Source organism: Vipera berus, assembly GCF_964194415.1.
Source record: "Vipera berus genome assembly, chromosome: 1".
Lineage (NCBI taxonomy): Eukaryota > Metazoa > Chordata > Lepidosauria > Squamata > Viperidae > Vipera > Vipera berus.
Window position 1 is genome coordinate 339,036,536 of NC_138202.1, and position 22,009 is coordinate 339,058,544.

The 22,009-nt window shown below is 40.5% G+C and overlaps 1 protein-coding gene across 1 annotated transcript in view; it reads left to right on the forward strand.

Moving 5' to 3' along the window:
- The window catches only part of FSIP2 (fibrous sheath interacting protein 2), a gene marked incomplete at its 5' end in the record, with an annotated part of 67,381 nt that overhangs the window by 33,921 nt on the left and 11,451 nt on the right, over positions 1 to 22,009 (forward strand). The window contains 4 exons of the mRNA XM_081313074.1: positions 276 to 312; positions 3,753 to 10,692; positions 11,102 to 19,344; positions 21,499 to 21,753. Coding sequence (XP_081169200.1) covers positions 276 to 312; positions 3,753 to 10,692; positions 11,102 to 19,344; positions 21,499 to 21,753 — 15,475 coding nt within the window. The remainder of the gene's footprint in view (positions 1 to 275; positions 313 to 3,752; positions 10,693 to 11,101; positions 19,345 to 21,498; positions 21,754 to 22,009) is intronic.

The following is a 22,009-nucleotide window of genomic DNA, read 5'->3' on the forward strand; positions in this document are numbered from 1 at the left end:
GACATCCTAAAACATCCATTTCTAACACTTGTATTACTGAACCACAATCCCAGAATTGCCAATACGTTTCTTTTATCATTCTGATCAGAGGAATGTTGCCAGGGTATTTGTTGGAGGGCAATATATGTCTGAGTGTACCTGTATCTCTGTCTCTGTCTCTGTCTCTCTCTCTCTCTCTCTCTCTGTCTCTCTGTCTCTCTCTCTCTCTGTCTGTGTAGTAGTAGTAGTTTCCTCCACAATCTTCCATTGACTCCCCCATAACTTTTTGTTTTCAGAGATCAATCAGCACTTCGAGAGAGCCTCAAAGGAAAAGTAGGTCACTCAATTAATCATTCATACATTTGAGGTGACTGTGTACCTGTAAGAGCCGTGGTGGTGCAGTGGTTAGAATGCAGTATTGCAGGCTAATTCTGCCGACTGCCAGCAGTTCGATCCTGACAGGCTCAAGGTTGACTCAGCCTTCCATCCTTCGGAGGTCGGTAAAATGAGGACCCAGATTGTTGGGGACAAAATGCTGACTCTGTAAACCACTTAGAGAGGACTGTAAAGCACTCTGAAGCAGTAAATAAGTCTTAAGTGCTATTCCTATTGCTATTCCTTATTGGTGCTGAAACCACCTGATTCAGAATCATAGAGAACCTAAATGTTAATAAGAGTCTAATTAGACATTGGAGCTCTGTTTGCCAATTATCCCCAATTTTATCCCCTAATAAAACTTCTGCATATGGGGAAACATGCAGGTATAATGTGATCGCATTTATACAACATGTTTAACCGAGTAACTCAATTTTGGCTTTGCACAGTGCGTTAACTAAATTGCCTGCTTTGTAACATCATGTAAGTAGGGCTGTGTATTGATCCAGATTTGGAGACAAAAAGAAAATTAAAGAGGCCTTCCCCTTTAAATCCCCATACCTGGAGTCCAACAGCACCACAAGCAAGCTTTCTCCACTGCTGCCTCCCCCCCACCCCACCCCCTTATTCCTGAATGGAGAATGGTTGCCTCCTTAAAGAAGCTCTGGGAGCAAATGAAAATTGACTCTTTTGTTGAATCTTTTTGGATGGTGGATTGACGGCATATTGACTGCTATTTTTTCCCCAGATGGTATCATTTTATGTTTTTAGCTGTTAGGTGAACATTGTTAAAATAATAGCAAAAAACTGAAATGGAAATGAATAACCCAGGAAAGAAGTCACTCAAAGGTTTGATTATTTAGATTTATTGAGAAGAGATTTAAGGTAGTGTTTCTCAAACTTGGCAACTTTAAGATGTGTGGATTTCAACTCCCAGAATTCTTCAGCCAGTTTGCATTTCAAAGTTGCAAAGATTGCAAAGGGACAGCACAAGATTTCCAACCAGTGCCATTATTTTTAAATGTGAACCGTATATATAAGTTATTCATTTAACAAGTGATTACTTTATGTGGAGGAAGAATGGAGCTTGCTATTTCTGGAAATATGAATCGGCTTGTACTCGGGCAATATCTTCATAGAGGTTACTATTCTCCTTTAGTCATTCAGTCTTATTGAAATTATTCAGTTCCAATAATTTTGATATTGTTTATATTGTTAGGAGGCTTTATTAAAAGTTATTGGGATGAATCACCCAGAATTTGGCAAAAAGCTAACATCAAATGAATGAATGAATGAATGAATGAATGAATGAATGAATGAATGAATGAATGAATGAATGAACAAACAAATGTTTATGGTACAGTTAGGTAGACTTGTGCAGGAACCCATAAAAAGCCTAACCAAAGTGAATTCTAGCAAAACTTAACAATTTGTGGAATGAATTGGTTATACATGCTGTGCAGCCCCAGTTTGTCCTACTATATGGGTGATACATTAGATCATGCCTGGCTCTTAATGTATTTTTATTTTTGTTTTATATTGTGCATTTTGTGTTTTTATTTGTTTAACTTAAAGCCACTAAGCTTGCACAGCGGCAGTATTGTAGCCAATGAGGTTTATCTCAGGCACAATTATTGCTAATTGAAATTTAAAGCCACTTATAGTCATGTAACTGCTGTCTAGAGTCGCTTTGGATAGTGAGATGGGTAGCATATAAATTTAATAATAAATAAATGAATGAATAAATGAATGTGAGATGGGTGGCTATATAAAAATCAAGTAAATATATAATTATTCTAAGCACCAAGTGTTTTTCTCCAACAATGGGTTTAAAAACCAGGATGTAGAAAATAGGATTTTGATTGCTAAAATACTGTAATAAAAGGATTAAATATCCCATCTGTCTGGTGCTACTCCAGTCACCATCCACCTGGATGATTAAAAATGAACTTGGGAGATCTAATCACTAATAGCCTGAACAGGTAATTCTTGACTTATGATTGGTAATTGAATCCAGAATTAAGTTGTAAATTATTGTGGTTGTTAAGAAGATCATCATGTGACTGGACTCAATTTTATGATTTTTTTTGCATTGGTCATTAAGTGAACACAATGTTCATTAAATGAATCTATTGTACCCAATGGTTTTTGTGTGCGTGTCTGAAACCATAAGTAAATGCCGGGAACCAGAAAAAACCATCCAAAATCACGGTCACGTAACCTTGGGATGTAGCAAATGGCTAAAAAAGTGAGCTGGTTTCCAGGCATCCAGAATGCGATCAGATGATCATGGGGCAGGTGCAACCATCATAACTTCAAATTTTCAGAGATCCATCCTATCTTGGAATTGTTCTAGCAACCAGTCATAAGTCAAGGACTACCTGTATGTCATCATGTTTGACCTTCATATAGATCAAGGTCAAACATCTACCGACTTTCCCTGAAAGTAAGACCTACCCTCAAAATAAGCCCGAGCTTGTGGGGTGGGCCTAATACAAGCCCTACCCCCCAAAATAAGCCCTAGTTTTGAGACAAGGTGCACGCTGAAAAATCAAGCTAGGGTGGGGGTTGGAGCAGCCAGGCCTCCCATGGATCGACATTTGCCTTGCTGGCCCACTTCTTCTGTGGCTGAAGGAGCAGCTTCATTCTGCAGCTGGGAATGGAACTCCGGCCTGCATTCTGGAAGGCCTCATGCAGCTGAGAACCAAGCTACATAGCTACATAGGCCTTCTGGAAAGGCCTCTGACTGCAAAATAAGGGCCAAGCTCCATTCTCAGCTGCAGAATGAAGCTGCTCTTTCACCCGCAGAAGAAGTGGGCCAGCTGGGTGGGGCTGTCGATGCCGGAGGTCAGTGAAAAAGACACCCCCTGAAAATAAGATCTGTTGCCTCTTTTGGAGGGGAAAAAAAAGACTGGGTCTTATTTTCGGGGAAACACAGTATATAGAACTATTGATTCAGCAGAAATACAGAGGAGATTTAATTTAATTTTTAATTTTAATCCCATTTATATCCCGCCCTTCTCCGAAGACTCAGGGCGGCTTACAATTTAAGCACAAACCAATGTGCTTAGCAATAGCCTTCATTCTATGTATATGCCTGCTTATTAGGGCTTTCACACACACCCCAAGCGGCATTATTACAAAGTCAGCTTAATTGCCCCCAACAATCTGGGTCCTCATTTTACCTACCTCGGAAGGATGGAAGGCTGAGTCAACCTTGAGCCAGGTGGGATGTGAACCTGCACTAATTGCAGGCAGCTGGTGTTACTTAAGGAGGCATTAGCCCACTGCTCCACCAAGGCTCCTTATGGTATAGACGTACCACCTTCCCCAAAACTCCTTATTTGGATTTATGTGTGGGTCTTTTGCCTGTTATATAACACTTTTCTTCTTATTAGGTTTCTTCTTCGGAGCTGAATAACATCATCCAGAATATCATGACATGGGTGGTGTCAGCAGTCACAAGTATCCTCTATCCAGCTCTCACCAAATTTGAAGAAAGGGTCAGGACACGGGTGTACACCATCTCTGAGGAGTCTGTAGTATCTTCAGAGAACTCCAGCAGCTGTACCAGTTGCAATGAAGAACTTTGTGAAAGTTATGGGGGCCTCCCAGCCTTTGCTGCTAGGAAAGTCAGCTTTACTAACACAAGTATAAAGCATACCACCAGCTCTCCAAGTGAATTCTGTTCTACTAGTGGGAAACCAGTGTCAACCTCTTTGCTCTCCTCTAAGTCTTCCTTTACCTCTTTTACTAAGAGCACCCACCTTTCTCTAGATAGTGACATTCTGAAGGGAAAATTTAAGAGAGGAAAAACAGCTGTTTTTTTCTCTCCGTCTAAAGACAATGGTCTTCTGTCTACCACAGCAAGCATGAAGAGTTCCAAATCGGACAGCCATCTCTCCCAGATGCAGAAAAGTTCTACAGATGATCCAGAAAATGCTAGTACTTTGTGCCACAGCAAAAAAAAGCACACAATGCCAAAAGAGCTCCTTTGTAAAACTGAAACTTCTACTATGGCCACTGATTCAGAAGAATTGCCATCTGCTGGAGGGGAACAGAAGCCGCCAAATTGCTCTACTCGCCAAAGGGAGACCATCGATGTAAAAGACCTGAAGAGTATTTTCAATGACCTGAAGTTGCCTCTTGCCAAAGTTACTGCAGTGATTCTTGATGACATTTTCAAAAAAATGTTAGGTGACCTGGGAAGTTCAGTTTGTTCTGTCTCTATTTCAATGGAAGTCCTCCTTGAATCCATATCAGATAGCTTACTAGGCACCCATTTTGCAGAGCCACCAGTTGCTGGTTCGGTTTCAAGGGTGGCCAGCTTTGTCGCCAATGATATCGTTGAAAATGTGCTCAGTAAACTCCACTCCACTGCTCAGAAGAAATATTTTGAAACCATTTCCAGGGATGACTTCTCCACAGAATGGAAAGCCATGTGCCTTACAGCCACTGAGAAATATACTGACCCGGATCCAGCCTTTTGGAGGGCTCAGATGCCCCTCTCCTTTGAGTCTATGCTCGGCATTGCTGAGGAGATTGTTCAGATTATTATTGATAAACTGAAGGTCTTTGCTTTGTCAAGCCAAAAAAAAGTGTCCCAGTTTGAACTCTTTTCTAAAATCAAGGCAATTGGCATACCTCTTGAACAACTTTACACAGCAATTCCACCACATACAGTAGAATCTGAAGCAGCAAATGCAATTGTGAAAGACACAATTCGTAAGATAGTTTCCAAAACAGTTGGTTCTTCAGAGACAAACATCCTTCAATTTGTGGAAGAGATGATTGGCAACATCCTAAGCTACATCCAGCAGCAGGTGAGCCAAGAAGGAATTATTCCATCCAGAGAGAGCTCAGTAATCATCCAGATCATTAACGATGTATTCAATGATCTGAGTACTGAAAAACTGAGGATTCTCTCTCCATCAGCAAGACCTAGCTCTTGCCCCAAAATACAGAAAGAGTCTCCTAGCCACAAGACTTCCTCAGCTCCAGCAGCAGCATTGACCATGACAACACTCTTTACAACTGAGAAAAATATAAGAAAACCATTTCCCCCTGTTAATGTTCCTGGCATGGTAATTTACTCCGAAGCAGAACAGGAAGATAAAGAGAAGAGGGATCAGGATGGAAAATTAAAAATCAACAAGGAGCAAAAACTTGCATATGAAGGTTTTGGTCTTGAACCACGACAAAGAAGCAGGTCTCGCCCCAAATCTGCTTTGCAGGATGAGGGGGAATTTCTGGACAAAGATATGCCGGTTCAATCAAAATATCTAGAGAAGACGGACAGTAGTTTGGACACTCTTGTGCAAAATGCCATTTTTTCTTCTATGGAAAGTCAGCAAACTGCTACACTGCCGACTGATCCAGTGTCGAAGACAAGACAAGGGACAACAGCTCATGAATGGACATTAGAGCAGGCCTTGAAACAAATGGAAGAAGATTTTAAAGGGGAAGAACAATTGCCAATCATTGAAATCATGCGGAATCTTTTAAAGGAAACATTCCAGCATGTTTGGGCACAGCAAACAGCCTGCCCCCCCCATATTCCTCCTTCATCTCTTACCCAAGTGAACATGAGCATGCAACAGGCAGAGGAGGAACCTACCTCCAAAGGACAAAGTGAAATCACTGGTGAGATTGTAATCTCTGATACAGAAGTACGTAGTTTTGTAAATGATCTAGTAAAAACTGTGTTCCAGATTCTATCCCGCGTTGCTCAAACTGACATGCAAGACATCAGGAATAGGCAATCTAGCCTCGTTTTCACTGATATTCTTCCTCTAAGTGTGCCCACAGAAGCTGGCAAAAGCCTACCAACAGTGCATTTCAGGGACCCTGAGAAGTCCTTTGATTCAGAATTCCCAGAAGAAGAAGTGCGGCATAGCAGAAAACCCATGCATGAACCAAAGCACATTAGTCAATCAGAACATCTGTCTAAGTCAGATCTGGCTAATGATTTAGTGCAAACTTTGATAGCAAAGCTGGAATCCTTTGTCATATCCAAAGTGGAATCTCAATTATGCTTGGATGTGCAAAACGTAAAAATGTCAATCAGTTCAGACTTTTCCTCTGCCTTACAAGAAGAATTCAAAAGAATCCTAGCCAACCAAGATGGTAATTTGCCTCATTGTTTAGAGGATATTTTTAAGTCCTACAATAATTCTATTTTAGCTGCAAAAGAAAAACCAGAACAGGAAGTATCATTGTCTTACTCAGATTTAAAATCGTATGCCAGTGATGTGGCTAAATTGATTTTGAAAAATCTAAAGCACGAGCTTGATAAGGAAGTGGATAAAATTTCAACTCCTCCCGTTATATTCTCTGAAAGCATAGCTGCTACCCAAATTGTCAGCATGGTTTTGACTATTTTTGCCCCCCAAGAACATCTTTCTGAAGCAAAGACCTCTTTACCACGGAAAGAAAGTGTATTGGAAAAAGTTTTCAAGAAAAACCCTACCTATAAAAGAGATCTTCAGTCCCAAATTCAAAACACAGTGGAAACTCTTTTAAATGAAATCTTTCAGACAATAATGCTAGATATGGATGATTCTGGAACGGGGGAATTACAGTTTCCCAAGGCTGCAGATGACGGCACAAAAAAATCATTGTCCACCCCTGCTGGGGTGAAATCTGTTGCTTCTCTAGTTTCCAATGACTTGGTGGATATTGTGTTTGAAGATCTGAGTTCTGGTCTTGCAGCCGCTCTGAATATGAAGGGGGAACTTTCATCTCGACTCCAGTCTCTCCTCTATGATTTTGTGCAGAAGACAGTAGAGCCTCTGGCTCAGTTGAAAGAACGTGGATCCAAGGCTGGACATAAGAGTCGTTTTCCAGATCTCAAAAGAAGTAAGCATCAAGCCCCTGGTGTATCAAAAGCTGAAAAAACATCTAGCAGAAAACTGGCAGAATTTAGCGCTAAGCAGCTTCCAGATATAAAAGACTTTTCTCCTGAAGGCATAGCAAAATATTTAGTTGATAATGTCTTCCTCAGACTGGAAATGTTTGTTGAAGATAAACTGGAATCTGAACTAGGAATGTCTGCTAAACAAAAAAGGCAATCTCATCTTGAAAGTGGATATGCAATGTCAAGTGCACAAAAACCCACGGAGGTCAAAACAGGCAACCACTGCGATAAAGCAAAATTAGCAGTTCAGGACTCTCAATATAATTTAAGGCTCTGTGCTGAAAAACTGACTTGCACCATTATTAAAGTAATTCAGAAGGATCTGGAGCGGGAGATGCTGTCTTGTCAAAATCTCCTCCCCTTTGAAGAAAATGCATCTGCCAATGAAATTATGAATGATCTCCTCAAAATCATAACTGTTCAGATAGCCTTGACTGAAAATGAAATTCAAAAAAGAGTTCTGAAAAGGATTTTTAAGAAACAACAACCTGGAGAGCATGGAGGTTTTCCATTGTTGACAAGTGTGGAAGATGTTCTCAACCAAGTTACCCAACGAATAATGGGAGATCTGGGGCTTTTGTCCTCTTTTAATAATGATTGTATATTTTTTAATTCCGAACCCAAGTCTTCACACTATAATGGAATGATGGAAACTGCATCTCAGGCAAATGCATGTAATGTAGCTGGTGAGATTGTGGATGGAATACTTAATAAGATGTATTCAGCTGTTGTGGATACACTATTTAGCTCCAGTGCATCGAAGTTAGAAACAAATAATTCAGGCAGCAATAAAGATTCATCGGACATCCAAAAGATTACTCTGGCAGTATCTCAACTCCAACCCTCTCCACAGTCCTTGAGTGAAGAACTTATTCAAAGTGTTTTGAATAAAATTGCCTGTTTTGCTGCATCTCATTTGGAAGAGGTCCTTCCGTTGTCTGTGCAACAGAGATGGAAAGGGCAGTCATCATTTCAATGTGACATGCAAGCTGGCAGTAGTAACACAATAAATAGGCCAAGAGAAATGTCAGATGATTCAGAAAGCTCAGTCCTGACAGGGACTTTGTCAAAATCTGACTTGACAGTATATGCCAAAGACGTAGTAAGCAAAGTTTTGGGAACTATTATTGATGAATTCAAAACAGAAGATTATCACAGAACCATATTTCAAGTTAATACTTTGTCATCAGAGCAGATCTCTAAAGCAAGTGAACTCATTAATTCTGTCGTGCAAGATCTACACACTGATGATTTGCAGATTTCTCATATGCATAAACATACTTCTTTGAAACGTTCCCAAATCAATGGACTTCCTTCTACCCAGATGTTCTTCCAGTTTGAATTGACAACTAAAGACATCCATGGAAAGCCTAAGGGTCTTTTTTATGAAGATTATGCATGTTACCTCAATCAAATCCTTCCAAAGGAAGGCATATTAAGAGAAATTTTTGAACAGCAGCCATTGACAGATGCAAACATAAGTGAAACCCTAAAAATGCTGCAGGTGGCAGAGAATATTGTAAGTGAGGTTTACATGAGAACCCAAGATTTAGAACCTTCTGTTTGCATTTTGAAGAAGATTCCAGGTGAGGTCAATGAGAGATTATTCTGTTGTAGTTTTAAAAAGGCTGGCAGCCCTGGGCTTTTTCACAGCGATTCTCAGGCAGAGATTGGCTCTGTTGCCAGAGATATTGTAGCAAGTGTGTTTGAAAATGTTCATAGATGTTTATTATGCAGTGTTCCTGCTTCTCAAGATAAATATAGCTTTCTGGGAAGAAAAGACCAGGCAGGACCCAAAGGATGTGCCAAAATTCCAAAACATCGATTCACTCAACCTGAATTTCCTTTTTATAATGTTTCACTGAAAAGTGCTATGGACACAATTGACAAAATAGCCAAAGAAACGGTTGAATGTATTGTCATCACACTGGAGACTTTTGTAGCTCGACATTTTAAACGGGACTTTAAATGTAATTTTTTGGAAATAGTGAAATTCCCATTAGAAAGCCTTTCTTTTGCACAACTGACACAATCCTTAGATTCTCTTTCAACTCATGTAGGAAATGTAGCAGAAACAACTGTGGAAGCATTACGAAACAAGCTGCAGGGAGACACTGGGAAAGGAACCCTGCCTACTTTGGGATCTACCCATAACTTTCTGGACTTTACCAAGTTGGGTGGTGCTATTACCAGGGAGTGCATTGAATCTGCTATCCAGCAGGTGCAAAGGCTCCACTCTGAATTGAATGTGTACGCCAACAATGCTGTCAGCAGCATTCTTGAAATTATTAAGCACACTTTGGACAGAGAGCTAATCCACAAGGAGGTCAATCTATTTAGCAGCTCTTCTGAAAGCTTGGTGGTAAGTGAGACGATCAGTGTCATGTTGGATCGTTGCAACGAAAGCCTTACCGAGATCACCTCTGAATTAATGGTGGAGAACGTCCAGCTAGAAATGTCAGGCCGAGCGTTTGCAAAGGACAGGGCTCTTGCCCAGAATCAGTTCAAATCACCGAGGATGAAAACAACTTCTAAAACGTATAGAAGGGTAGATACGAGGGATAGCTTCCCACCAATCAATGTTCCTGGCATGGTAATCTACTCAGAAGAGGAGAATGAAGTTCAAGAAGAGGTCCCAGCTAAATTTCCTTCTGTCTTTAAGTATTCTGAGCGAGATACTCATGGTGCACCAAAAAGAGAGAAATGTAGATCAAGACATCCCAGAAGACGAAGACAGGATAAAGGTCAAATCAAACTAGATTGTCTTGAGGAAGATTGGCTTCCCCAACAAAGCTCTATCCCTGAGGGAAGCATTTTGGAAAAGCTCTTTAAAAAAACGGCTGAAGCTACTCCTAGGCAAACTGGAATGGGACATCAGAAGAAGGCCAACCCCCTTCCTCACCATGAATCCTTTGCAGGGAAATATCCTATTACAGGTCCAGAAAACACCTGCTATTCTGTCTTCTGTCCTCTGAAGCTTGGCCATACAGCTGAAACCATTGTCAACACTCTCCTATGTGAGTTTGGAGTGGAAGATGAGCCTGTGGGGCAAAGCAGCTACAGTGAGAAATCCAAACATCTTTCTCCATTGAAGGAAAAATCTCACCTGAGATCTTCAGGCTCCTCCAGATTTGTAGAACCAAAGCAGAAGAGGCAAAGCTTACTCAATCGCTGGGAAATCAGGTTGAGTGATTCCAGTGACAAGACATTGACAGAGGAAAGCTACCTCATGCTGGAAAGTGGCAACCTTCTCTCAAAATGGGAGAGCAAACAGCATATCTTCAAATGCAAGAGTCCAGAGAGACGTAAAGACGTAGAACTTCTGGCCTGTGCTCATGTTCCAGATCCCTGTGAGACTCTTCTGCTAGCCAACCACATTGTTTTGAGTGTCATCAAAGAACTGATTACCTTCCAAACTAGAGGTTAGTCTTTGTAGCAGCTAATGTCCAATAAATTGTATAGCTCACATTCCCTTAGATCAGAAACACATTTCTATTCTAAAACATTTAAACCAAAATGCTTGAAAATCCTCTTCGTTGCCCCCTATGAAAAAAGAACCAACTCACACATATCAACAATTCACTGATATGGTAGACATTGATCTATTTTTCTAGTGTTGTATAATAATTCCTTTGTGTGTATCCAGTACATGAATCTATGTTTCTGTGACAAGTGGTGTTTGCCATAAATTGATTTTGACAAATCCATTAATTTAGTTCAAAATGTACCAGTTGCAAGAAAACCATGCAACCTAATGTTTCATCTCCCAAATTATGTCAACTATTGTGACCCCGGTGTGAAATAGTAATCTGTTCATGTTTACTTCCCCAGATGCTTTGGATGAAGAATTAATCCAGTCCGAATCAAAGTGGCTTCAGGATCAAATCTTGAGAAATACATATCTGCCATCTGGTAGAAAGCAGTCTTCATGCCATGATGTGTTTTGGGAACCTTTGACTCAAGCAGTTCTTTTCAATGTGCTGTACAGCATTTCAAGTCCCAGTGCACGCCACAATATCCCAGAAAGAAATGAGTGTTTTGAAAGGTCCCTTTCAATGTTTTGCTGTGTGGATGCTTGCTGTCCTGAAAGTGGGCTGAAAGGCTCTAAAAGCCCTCCTATGAACATTGAAGAGTTAGCATTCCACGTTTCTGAGGTTATCATCAATAGCCTGTGTGAACGAAACATTTTGCAAGAGAGTATCAACAGAAAAAGTTTTCACACTAGGAAATCAAGAAGAATTTTTGTTCCACCTCTCTGTTTGGCTGACTTTGATAATGTTTATCAACCTCTCGTGAAAGAGGTTAATAATATATTGTCCCTGGAAATTGAATTGAGAAGCAGATATGCAAACCGAGAGAGAATCGGAGATAGTTTGTCTCAACAGCATTTGATTTCTTCACCTCGCTTAAGTAGAGCTTCTAGGGGTGATTGTAGAGGATCCAGTGATGTCAAAAGAACCTCCTGTGTCTCCACAATGGATCAAATAGCCCTTAAAAACAGGAGGCTAAACAATGTTGCTTCTAATTTGGACAGTTTCATCCGTAGCCTGAAAACTAGTGAGTCAAAAAATATTGTCAACAAAGTTCTGCACATCATTTTAGATTCATTATGGCCTGATCAGTCACAGAATGATTTTGGCAGGTCCTACCCAGATGCCCGATCTCAAAATATGATGCCTTATCAAAATGCGAATAGATCAACTAAAAAACAGCTACTTTATTCCTCGATGTGTCCACATGCTTGCAAACTTAGTAATGATGTATTTTGCAGCAACTTGGGTCTGTCTCCCAAGTCTGTTGTTCTCTTAGATGTTGTCAGTGAAAAACTGATCCGGGCACTTTTGGAAAAATGCCTCTTGACGGATAATTTTACAGGCACTTTTGCTTTCGATGAATTTCCAGAAAATGAACAGCTTCGTGATATGAGGAAGTGTGTTTGTGATGATGAAGTCTTGCCTTGTTCATATAAAGAGATTAAAGTCCAGGAGGCTGATTCAAGCACCTCCCTTTTCACATATGATGTTAGATACACAGAGGAGCCATGGGTGGAGGCTCAGTCAGGAGTATCTTCCTGTGAATCAGCCCTTGATGTTTTAGCTCACACTCTGGTGAAACCTGTAATGACAGAGCTTTCCTTCAACATTGAGCGTACCAGACAAATGAAACCTTCTTCAAAAAAGATGGTTGAATTCATAAAGCCAGGATCTAGAAAAGGACATGGTCAAGGATTTAATAAAAGGCATGCCCGCTATGGTAAAAGTGAAATGTGTTCCTCGTCACGAAGTAGAAAAGCAGAATCTAGGGCAACTAGTCCGGGAACTAGGCGTCAAATGAGAAAAAGAGAAAGAAACCGGTCTGTTCTGGATGCAGCAATCCAGCGTAGACCAGCTGTACCCATCTGCACATCACCTGCAAAAAAACCTTTGTTTGTAAGCTGCAAAAAGAAGTACTACAGAAGAGAAGTGGTGACAGTGACAGAACATGGAGATCATCAACTCCAGCCAGTTTTTTCTGCTATTTATTCTTCACTGTTTCTGGAGGACATTGTTTCTCAGCTTTTGATCAAGATCTTTTCTTCACTGCAGAACAAATATGATCGAGATTCTTGTATCGGACTTCATGAGATGAACACATTGTTTGTGCACGCACTGATGGAGGAATTTAAGAAAGCTGGTGTTGGAGTCTTGCCAAGAGCTGAGGAGAAATCATACTTCTCACCTGTGGATAGTCATACTGTCAGCAAAATAACTGACTCCATTTTAAGAGAGTTTGGATTCCAGTTAGCAGCTGAGGAACACACAGGAAAGGACATAGAGATTCTGGCTGAGAGGGCAGCTGAAATTATCCTGACAGAAATTTTGGATTACCAGTTGCCACCAGCCGTGTTTAGGAGACTACCTCAGAGTGCTTTCAGAAATGTTAAACCTGGACCCATCATACAAAAGATTGAGCACTGTGTCTGCTTTCCTAAAGTAAAAAGGAGCAAGCCACCTGCTCCAGCATACGTTACCATATTGTCTGAGAAATATTTAGAAAGAGTAATATGTCAACTCCTGACTCAGCTTTTCCCACCTTCAGAGGACGCTCCCTGCAACGAAGACAAAAGAGAGATGTCAGAAGTTGACTTTAATGAGCTCTGTTCCTATATAATCAAACATGTAATGAAGTCCATTTCAAAGCACAAAATCTGGGTAGCAAAAAAGGATGACCGGTGCCGATTACATTCAGAGAAAGAGATTCAGAACATGGTTGATTCAGTCTACAGAAACATGTTAAAAAAGTCTGGCTCACAACTCTCTATACAAAAGGATGTGGAATGCAGGAATACTGCTTTTATTGATTGCATGACCAGCTTCATAATTCGAGAAATCACTAACCATCATCTTCAGACTTTTCTTTCCAAAGATGAAGACTTTCTGGAAAATCCTGAGCCTGAAGCTTTGTCTGAAAATATAGTCAGGACGGTTTTGGATAGTATCAGTGAATCTTCAGTGTCTTCTACTGAGGTTTTCCCAGCTAAGTTTTTAGAAGAAATTGTTTCCAGGGTTTTATCTAAAATATTTTCTGCTACCTTAGATGATAAGAAAATGTCTAAAGGACAGCCTGAAACTGAGCTTGGTAAAGTGGTTAAAAGGATAGCCAGTTCAATCAACTTGCAGTTTGGCAGAGCTTCAGTTACAGGGGCACAAAAAGGAGAAGAACAAAGTCTTGGAGCCCCACTGTCCGCTGTCATGGATGATGTGGTAGATTCTGTATACAACAATATAGCGAGAGAAAAACAGATGATTGTAGGAGGTGATTCCAGCCACATAAGAAAGAATATACTTTATGAAAACGTTAAAAAATTGATTGAAAAAGGCATCTCTGATAGTCTTTTACATCCCCTTTTTTCTGGAGATTTGTCTAGGGTTTCGGGTGTACCTACACTAGAGGTTAGTGATGCTGTTAAAGACAAAGAATTCCACGAGGATGAGAGTTGGCCACCATTTAGCACCTTATTATCATCAGGGTTCCTAAAAGATCTAATCACTGGTTTACTCACAAGGATTTTCCCTTCCATACCACCCAGAGATGCTTCATCCACTTGGAATAAAACAGCCATGTCAGAATCTGACTTAAACAAGCTCTCCACTCAATTGCTCAATGATGTTCGGCTGAAACTTTTAAAACATGAAATCAGGGTGATAAAGGACACACACCCTGAACAGTACCAATATTCCGAGGAGGATGTTCAGAACCTGACAGATTCTTTATGCAGCAAGATCATACAGAAATCAGGCTCCCTTGAAGCTGTCCAGAGAGAGGTGAAAAATAAGAGCAATGCCCTTATTGATCAACTAGCTGGCTTTCTGGTTGGAGACCTTCTCCAGCAGCATGTTGAAGCTTTTGTATCCAGAGACGAGACTTCTGGTTGGGATAGAGCTGCTGCAGGAGACTCTACGGGAGGATTAGAAATTTATAGAACTGCTATCAAGCCCTTGGACCTGAGAGAAGCAATTGAGAGAAAAAGAAGTTCACCTACTTCTTTGCTGGGAAATATTATTTCTGAATTGCTTTCAAAAATTTCTGATACATTCTCAGATATCCCTCTTAGTGCCTCTGGGGAAGATGTAGGAGATGTAGCTATGAGGTTGGCAAAAACGGTTACAAAAGAGCTTGCCAAAGCTCACATCAATATTCACGAGGGTCCTGATGAGCCTCTTGGATCCGCTCCGCCAAATACAAATGTAGCAGACCAGGGTTCATCTTGCAAGGATTCTATAGGGAGTTCTCTGTCTAAAGAAGATACAGAAGATGTAGGGCATGCTCCACCTTGTCAAACAACCACTATAAAAATTGAAGAAGCTGTAGATCACCTGCTTCATTCAGCATGCCCATCAAATGCATTAGAAGCAAAGTGCCTCATTCAGGAAAATCTGATGGAAGAACAATGTGGTCCTCAGGAGAAGCCTTCAGCTTCGCCCTATATAACTGTGATCTCTTATCCAGTATTAGAAGCTATCATTGATAGGTTATTTGCACATATTTTCCCATTAGTTTCTACTGCTGCTGCAACTTCTGATAAAGGAGAAGGTCTAAATGGACCTGAATTGCAAGATAGAGTTGCCCAGATTAAGACGGACATCGTGGCAATAATTTTGAAACAGGCCATCTGGACCAGCACTTATGGCAGTGAAAAAGAAACTGGCATTTCAGAAAAAGCAATAGAGAACATGGTGGAATCTGTGTATTGTGATGTTCTCCATGAGGTTCTGCTGCAGCAGCCTTTCTCAGAAGACAGAGAAAGCTTAAATAATTTGTATGTCACACAGATAGCTTGTTTCATTATTAATGAAATGTTTAAGCATCATCTTCAATTTCTAACATCAGAATATGCACCATTTTACACAAACCATGATGCTAGGAACATTCCAGACTCTGAAATAACTGTATTTCCTTGCATTGTCTTAGAAAATATGCTTAATCAGCTCTTGGAGAAATTATTCCCCAATCCAGAGAATATTGCTGACTATATTGGGAAATATGATGACTTTTCTGAAACAGATTTCACCGAGATGGCTGCAAACCTGAAAGGCTATGTTCTTACAGAGATTTTAGCACATGAAGTCAAGATGGAAAATGTCTCCAAGCGAATCCCAGACATGGATCAGGAGACTGAAGAAGACATTGCTAATTCAGTTTATAATCAGATTTTGCAAAAGTATCAATCTCAAGGTGAACTTCAAAATACTCTCATGGTTCAAGGGAATGGCACTGTGCATGAAATCGCCAAATTACTCATAAGAGAAATTTTAAACTTCCACTTCCACCCGTTTTTGAGTAGCAATGATTCTTCTGAGTGTTTTAAGTGGCAGAAAGAAAGGCAACAACTTTCCAGGCGCATCTATTCTGCCCAGCTTTTAGAGGATGTGGTTGTTGCTTTCTTTTGCAAATTCTTATCTTCCCCTAATATTTTGGCATATTCTAAGGACACTAATTTATCAGAGAACGAGATGAAAAATTTAGTGATTGAACTTGTAAATGGTTTGGTAATTGAATTAAAAATGTCAGAAGTTAAGGTCATGCAGAGTGCAGGAGAGAATATCTGCCTTCCACAGATAGGTGCTGAAAAAGTGATTCAGATAAGTAACTCTATTTATGAAAAATTATTGCAACAATTTGGGTCAGAGTTTGAGATTTTTAGAGCTTTTCAAACAAACAGCTGTCTGTTAGCAGAAAAACTGGCCCTGATCATATTAAGAGATATTTCTGATTTCCAGTTGTTGCCTTTGTTTACTGGTGATACTTCTCCATATTTGTTCTCATTTGTGGAAGCTGAAACCATTGTTGACAGAGTGGAAACTCTCCTCCCAGAACCTCCATCCTCTGGTTCTGTATTTGGAGATATATTTGTTAAGATATTACATCGAATATTTCCATTTTCACTCCCTGATAGTAGATCAGCTTCTCCTGATCCAATAGTGAATGAAGAAGGGAAGAGAAGTCCCTCTATAAGTCATTTGAAGGAAGAACCAAGTTCTGATGCCAGCAAAAGTATTGAAAACATAGTACAAAATATTTGTAAAACAATCTATGTAAAGTCTGGATCTCTGAATGGAAAACAGGAAAGCACAGCTGAACAGCTAATGGAAACAGGATCTCTCAATAAAACAAAACAAGGTTATCATACAATACACCAGTTAATGCAGTTTGAGAATGGAGGTGATACTTATTCAGCATCCTTCTTGAAGGACATCTTTAGTGGGTTAATTAGCAAATTGTTCAAATCTACAGCCAGTGTGTGTATTCTAGAGAAACAAGGGGCTGAGGCTGAGCCTTCACTTAAATATTTAATCGAATCCATTTTAAAGGAGTTTGCAAAGTCCCCAGTAAAAGTGCTACAAATACCTGAAGGTGGGCAGAGTTTCCCAGATGTGGAAAAAGCAGAGATTGCTAAAATTATCCATGCTTCTTTATGTAGCATTTTGCAAGATCAGAGATCTGGAGTCCCAATCTACATGGACAAGGAAAATGTTCACACATTTGCAGAAAGATTGGCTAGTGCAATAAAGAAAGAAATTTTAGGCTATCAGATTCAGGAAGTACAATCAAAGACATTCCAAGATCCAGCCTCTAAAGCTTTTGAATTTGGAGAGATGGCTAAAAAAGTGTTCACAGAGGTAAAGAAAATCAGTACTCCATCCCAGATAGATATTCCTTGTCCATTTCTAGTCTCTCAGAGATTTATCTTTGATGTCCTTGCTTTCCTCTTATCTAAAATCCTCCCTCTTCCTACAACTCTCTCTCCATCTACTGATACAGAAGATCAATGTGCAGAATTTGATTTTATTCACATGAAACTTCTGAGCAAAGTGATGGCTGAAATCTCAAAAAACAAAAATGCAGAGGTTAAGTATCTTGACCGTGTGCAGCCCAACCGTGTTGTTAGTCAAACTGTAGCCAACTCAATCTATAACAATCTTTTGCCAGAATTTGGAAGTACTTCAGATGTTCAAAAGTGCATCAGAACTGGCTGTACAATTCTTCTGGACAGGATTGTGGACATTGTGATCAAAGAGATTTCTGGGAATCAAATACAGACGTACTTTACAGAAGAGTTAAACCGACAGCAAGCAGCCACTGAAGCTGAGAAGGCTCTTGAGGATCAGTATGGAGCTAGTTCAGAGCCATCAGAGGGCCAGTCACAGTTGCGATCCCACCTGAAAGGTTTATCCTCTTTAATCTTAGAGGAGATCGCTGTTAAACTTCTCACAAAAATGTTCAGTTCTCTTCCTCTGGATGAAGTGGATACAAGCAATGTAGCATCTATGAAGGAACTGGCAAGAAAGATTATTAATTCCTTGCAGAATCTCCTCTCAAATGGTAAACTTACAGTGTGGCAGCATGATGACTCAGAAGACTTAGCCTCTGAAGATAGCCGAACTGTTGGAGAAGTGGTTGACTCCGTTTACTCTGATATCCTAAAACACTCCAACTCTGAAACTTTTCTCTATGAAGACTTAACTAACAGCAATGAAGACTTCGCTAATAGAGTTGCCTGCTTCATGGTGAGTGAGATTTCTAAACATGACTTTCAGCCAGTCAGTGACTCAGAGAAAGAGATACCCAGTCCCAGTATGATAAAGCTGGAATCTGAAAAAATTCTCAAAAAAATTATTTCTGACATAGAAGCAGGAAAAAAATTGAACAACATCTCGGTCACTCAAACTCCTGCAGTGTCTGTTGCTTTCCTGGAAGAGATCATAAGCCGCTTCCTGATAAGAATCCTATTGGCCCAATATAATTTGGGAATTCATAAGAAAAAAAGCTTATCTAAAACAGATGTAAATGAAATTGCTGGCCAGCTAAAAACATCTGTGGAAAAAGAGATGTCCAAGAACAAGATCAATCTGATAGCTTCAAATAATCAGCTAGCGCTGGATCCACGGTATGAAGAGGCAGTTAACCAAGTTGTTCATTCAGTCCTTAGCAACGTCCTGGAGAAATCAGGGTCTCAGAAAGAACTACATAAAGATATGACAACCAAGCAGGTGATATTCCCGGAGCAAGTAGCCAGTATCATTATCAATGAGATCTCCAGCAGCAACCCAGAAAAGCCTGTGGGCGATAATTCAGAGAACGAAACCTACAGTGCCATGGAATTGGACCGCATTGTAAGCAAAGTCCTTGCTCAAGTTAACTCACATATGGAACTGGAGGAAAATCCATCTCTCTTAGAACTCTCTGGCCTGTCAGAAGGTCAAGATGAACCCACCCCAGCCAGCCTATTGCAGGCAGATGAAATGCCATTGAAGATTGTCCCTTATATTGGTAAAAGGCCTCTGAAAATTGACCCAGACATAGTTGGAGACCATTTAGCAGTGCTGTCCATAAAAACAGAACCCCTGGAGAAACTGAAAAAGACGTGTTTATCGAGGATGGGTTTCAGTTTAGCAGAATTAAGAAGAGCCTCTGCATCAGGCAAAAGTTTATCCCATAATCTGGGGGCTGCAAGTGTTCCAGAAGCCAACAAAAGGAAGGAAAGGCGCCCATCTTTGGATATGACCGGACGCCTTGCGGTGAAACCAAAGGAGGTAGGTGAGACTGCTTGCATGAACTGAAGTGGCTGCTGTTGAATGCTCTTTATCTTTTTCCTTTTCAGTATGTTACCTCAGCCCAAGTAGATACTATTTGGTTCCAAATATTCCCCGATGACTGTGGATAGGCCCATATAATTTCCTTTGTAATACAGGTAGCCTTCAACTTACGACCAGGGCTTAGTAACTGTTCAAAATTGGGACTGAACAATTAGTGGAACAGCTTGTCTTCAGAAACTGTGGGTGCTCCATCACTGGAGGTTTTCAGGAAGAAATTGGATTGACAGCTATTTGTCCTGAATGATACAGGGCCGTGGTGGCGAACCTGTGGCACGGGTGCCACAGGTGGCACGCAGAGTCCTCTCTGTGGGCACGCACACCATTGCCCCAGTCCTAGGCCTTCAGCTGGGTTTTATAAAACCTTTTCGCTTTAGGCCTCCTCTGCTGTGTGCAAAAAAAAAAAAGGTTCAATCAATCAATCAATTTCAACTTCTTGCGGGGAAAAAAAAAGATCTTGCAAAGTTGGAATTGATTGATTGAACTTTTTAGTCCCACGCAGTCTGCTGTTACCATCGCAGCCATGGCCACCCAGTGGGCCACGCCCACCCGGCACCCAATGATACATAAATGGGTTTTGGGTTGCAGTTTGGGCGCTCGGTCTCTAAAAGGTTCACCATCACTGATATAGGGTCTCCTGCTAGAGCAGCGGGCTTGACAAGAAGACCTCCAAAGCCCCTTCCAACCCTGTTATTCTATATTCTAAGTTGCCAAGCTTGAAAACACTGTGTTAGAGCCACAAACACATAACTGTTGTTGTTGTTGTTCCTTACCTTGCAGGTCTTTTTAATTTTCTAGTATTTTTTTCTTTCCAGGGCTGAGCTAAGCATGACCTGGTGATGACTGTAGAATTGCCGTCATATGTCTGGACACTTTCTCTAATAGGTGCTTTCCTGGCACAATAAAATATTCCTTTTGCATCACTTTAGTCAAACCAGTCATGATTAATTTTACCATTATCTGACATTACACATTGCAACAAGACATGTGGTAATAGGTTTCTTTCATTTAATGTGATGTATGAATCCAATCACGGATTCCAAATTGTGGATCTTTTCTTGGAGTGGACTTATCATCACATTAAGCCAAAAATAAACAAGTCATGTTATGTTATGTGTGAAAGTGAATGGAATAAATTTATAACAATGCATGTTTGCATTATTTTAATGGTTGTTTTTAATCATATTATTAAAGGTGAATTAAAATACCATACTGATAATCCTCACCCTATGACTAGAGTGGACCCTGCCCATTATGATCCATGTGACCATACCCATTTTTACAACCTGTTTTGCTGCAGCCATTAAGCAAACATAGAAATTGTTAAGCAAATGTAGTGGTTGTTAAACAAACACTGCAGTCATTAAGTGAAACTATTTTTTTTTAATCCCATTTATATCCCGCCCTTCTCCGAAGACTCAGGGCGGCTTACAATCTAAGAAGCACAAATCAATGTGCTTAGCAAAGAAACTATTGTACTGCAACCAAACAGGACAGGTACAGACTTCAATAAATAGTTAGGATTGTAGAAAAAAACAACTGCAACCAGCCTGCCTTCCATAGTACATGAGCCAGAAAGAGGGCTGAGAAAACATCCACAGACCCCTCACATCTTAGACATAAATTGTTTCAACTCCTGCCCTCAGGTTGCTGCTATAGGGTATTGCATGCCAAAACAACCAGACACAGAGACAGGTTCCCCCCCCTCATTATCACTCTGCAAAAAACCGAATTCCCACAGCACTGTCTTATGCCCAAGGATATTTACCCATGTAGTAGTGCTCCATTACAGTACTATTATCCTTCTCATCTTTCCTAGTAACTTCTCCTAGTGATATCTTACGATTTATCACTTTGTTACGATTTATGATTGCATCTTATGATTTATCACTTTGTTGCTTGTATGTACACTGCGAGCTTATGCACTGGAGACCAATTCCTGGTGTGTGTCCAATCACACTTGGCCAATGAAGAATATTCTAATTCTGTTCTAATATTCTGATTTAATGGATTCACTGTCCTAAATACTAACTGATAGAAAATGGACCAGGATATCCGTGTGATATGTGGGTTGGCTTCCCTCTTGGATTTCAGGCTGTCTGCAGAAACTCCTTCCAAAGCCTGATGAAGCCGGACATCACAAAAGTGGAACTGTTAAAAGATGTGGAGAGCAAGCAGGACCTCATCATTCGCCTGGTAGCTCACGACATTGACACCCGGGACCACCCCAGAAGACTGGTTCTCGAAGATAGTGAGAGTGACGAGGAGGAACAAGTACTGAAGGAACACACCTCTTTTTATTTTGCAGTTCCACCTTATCATCCACCACATGAAAGTACAGTGATTTCAGTAAGCGAATAATTCAGCCAAGGGAGGCCTCACAGGAGAATTTCTATGGGCAACTCTACAAGTAGATAATTCGCAGCTGGGGCTTTAACAAACCACTGGGAGAGTGTGTTCTATACAAGTAGTCCTGGACCTATGACCACAATTGACCCCCAAATTTCTGTTGTTAAGTGAGACATTTGTTGAGTGAGTTTTGCCCCATTTTGTGACCTTTCTTGCCACAGTCTTTAAGTGATTCACTGCCTTTGTTAATTTAGTA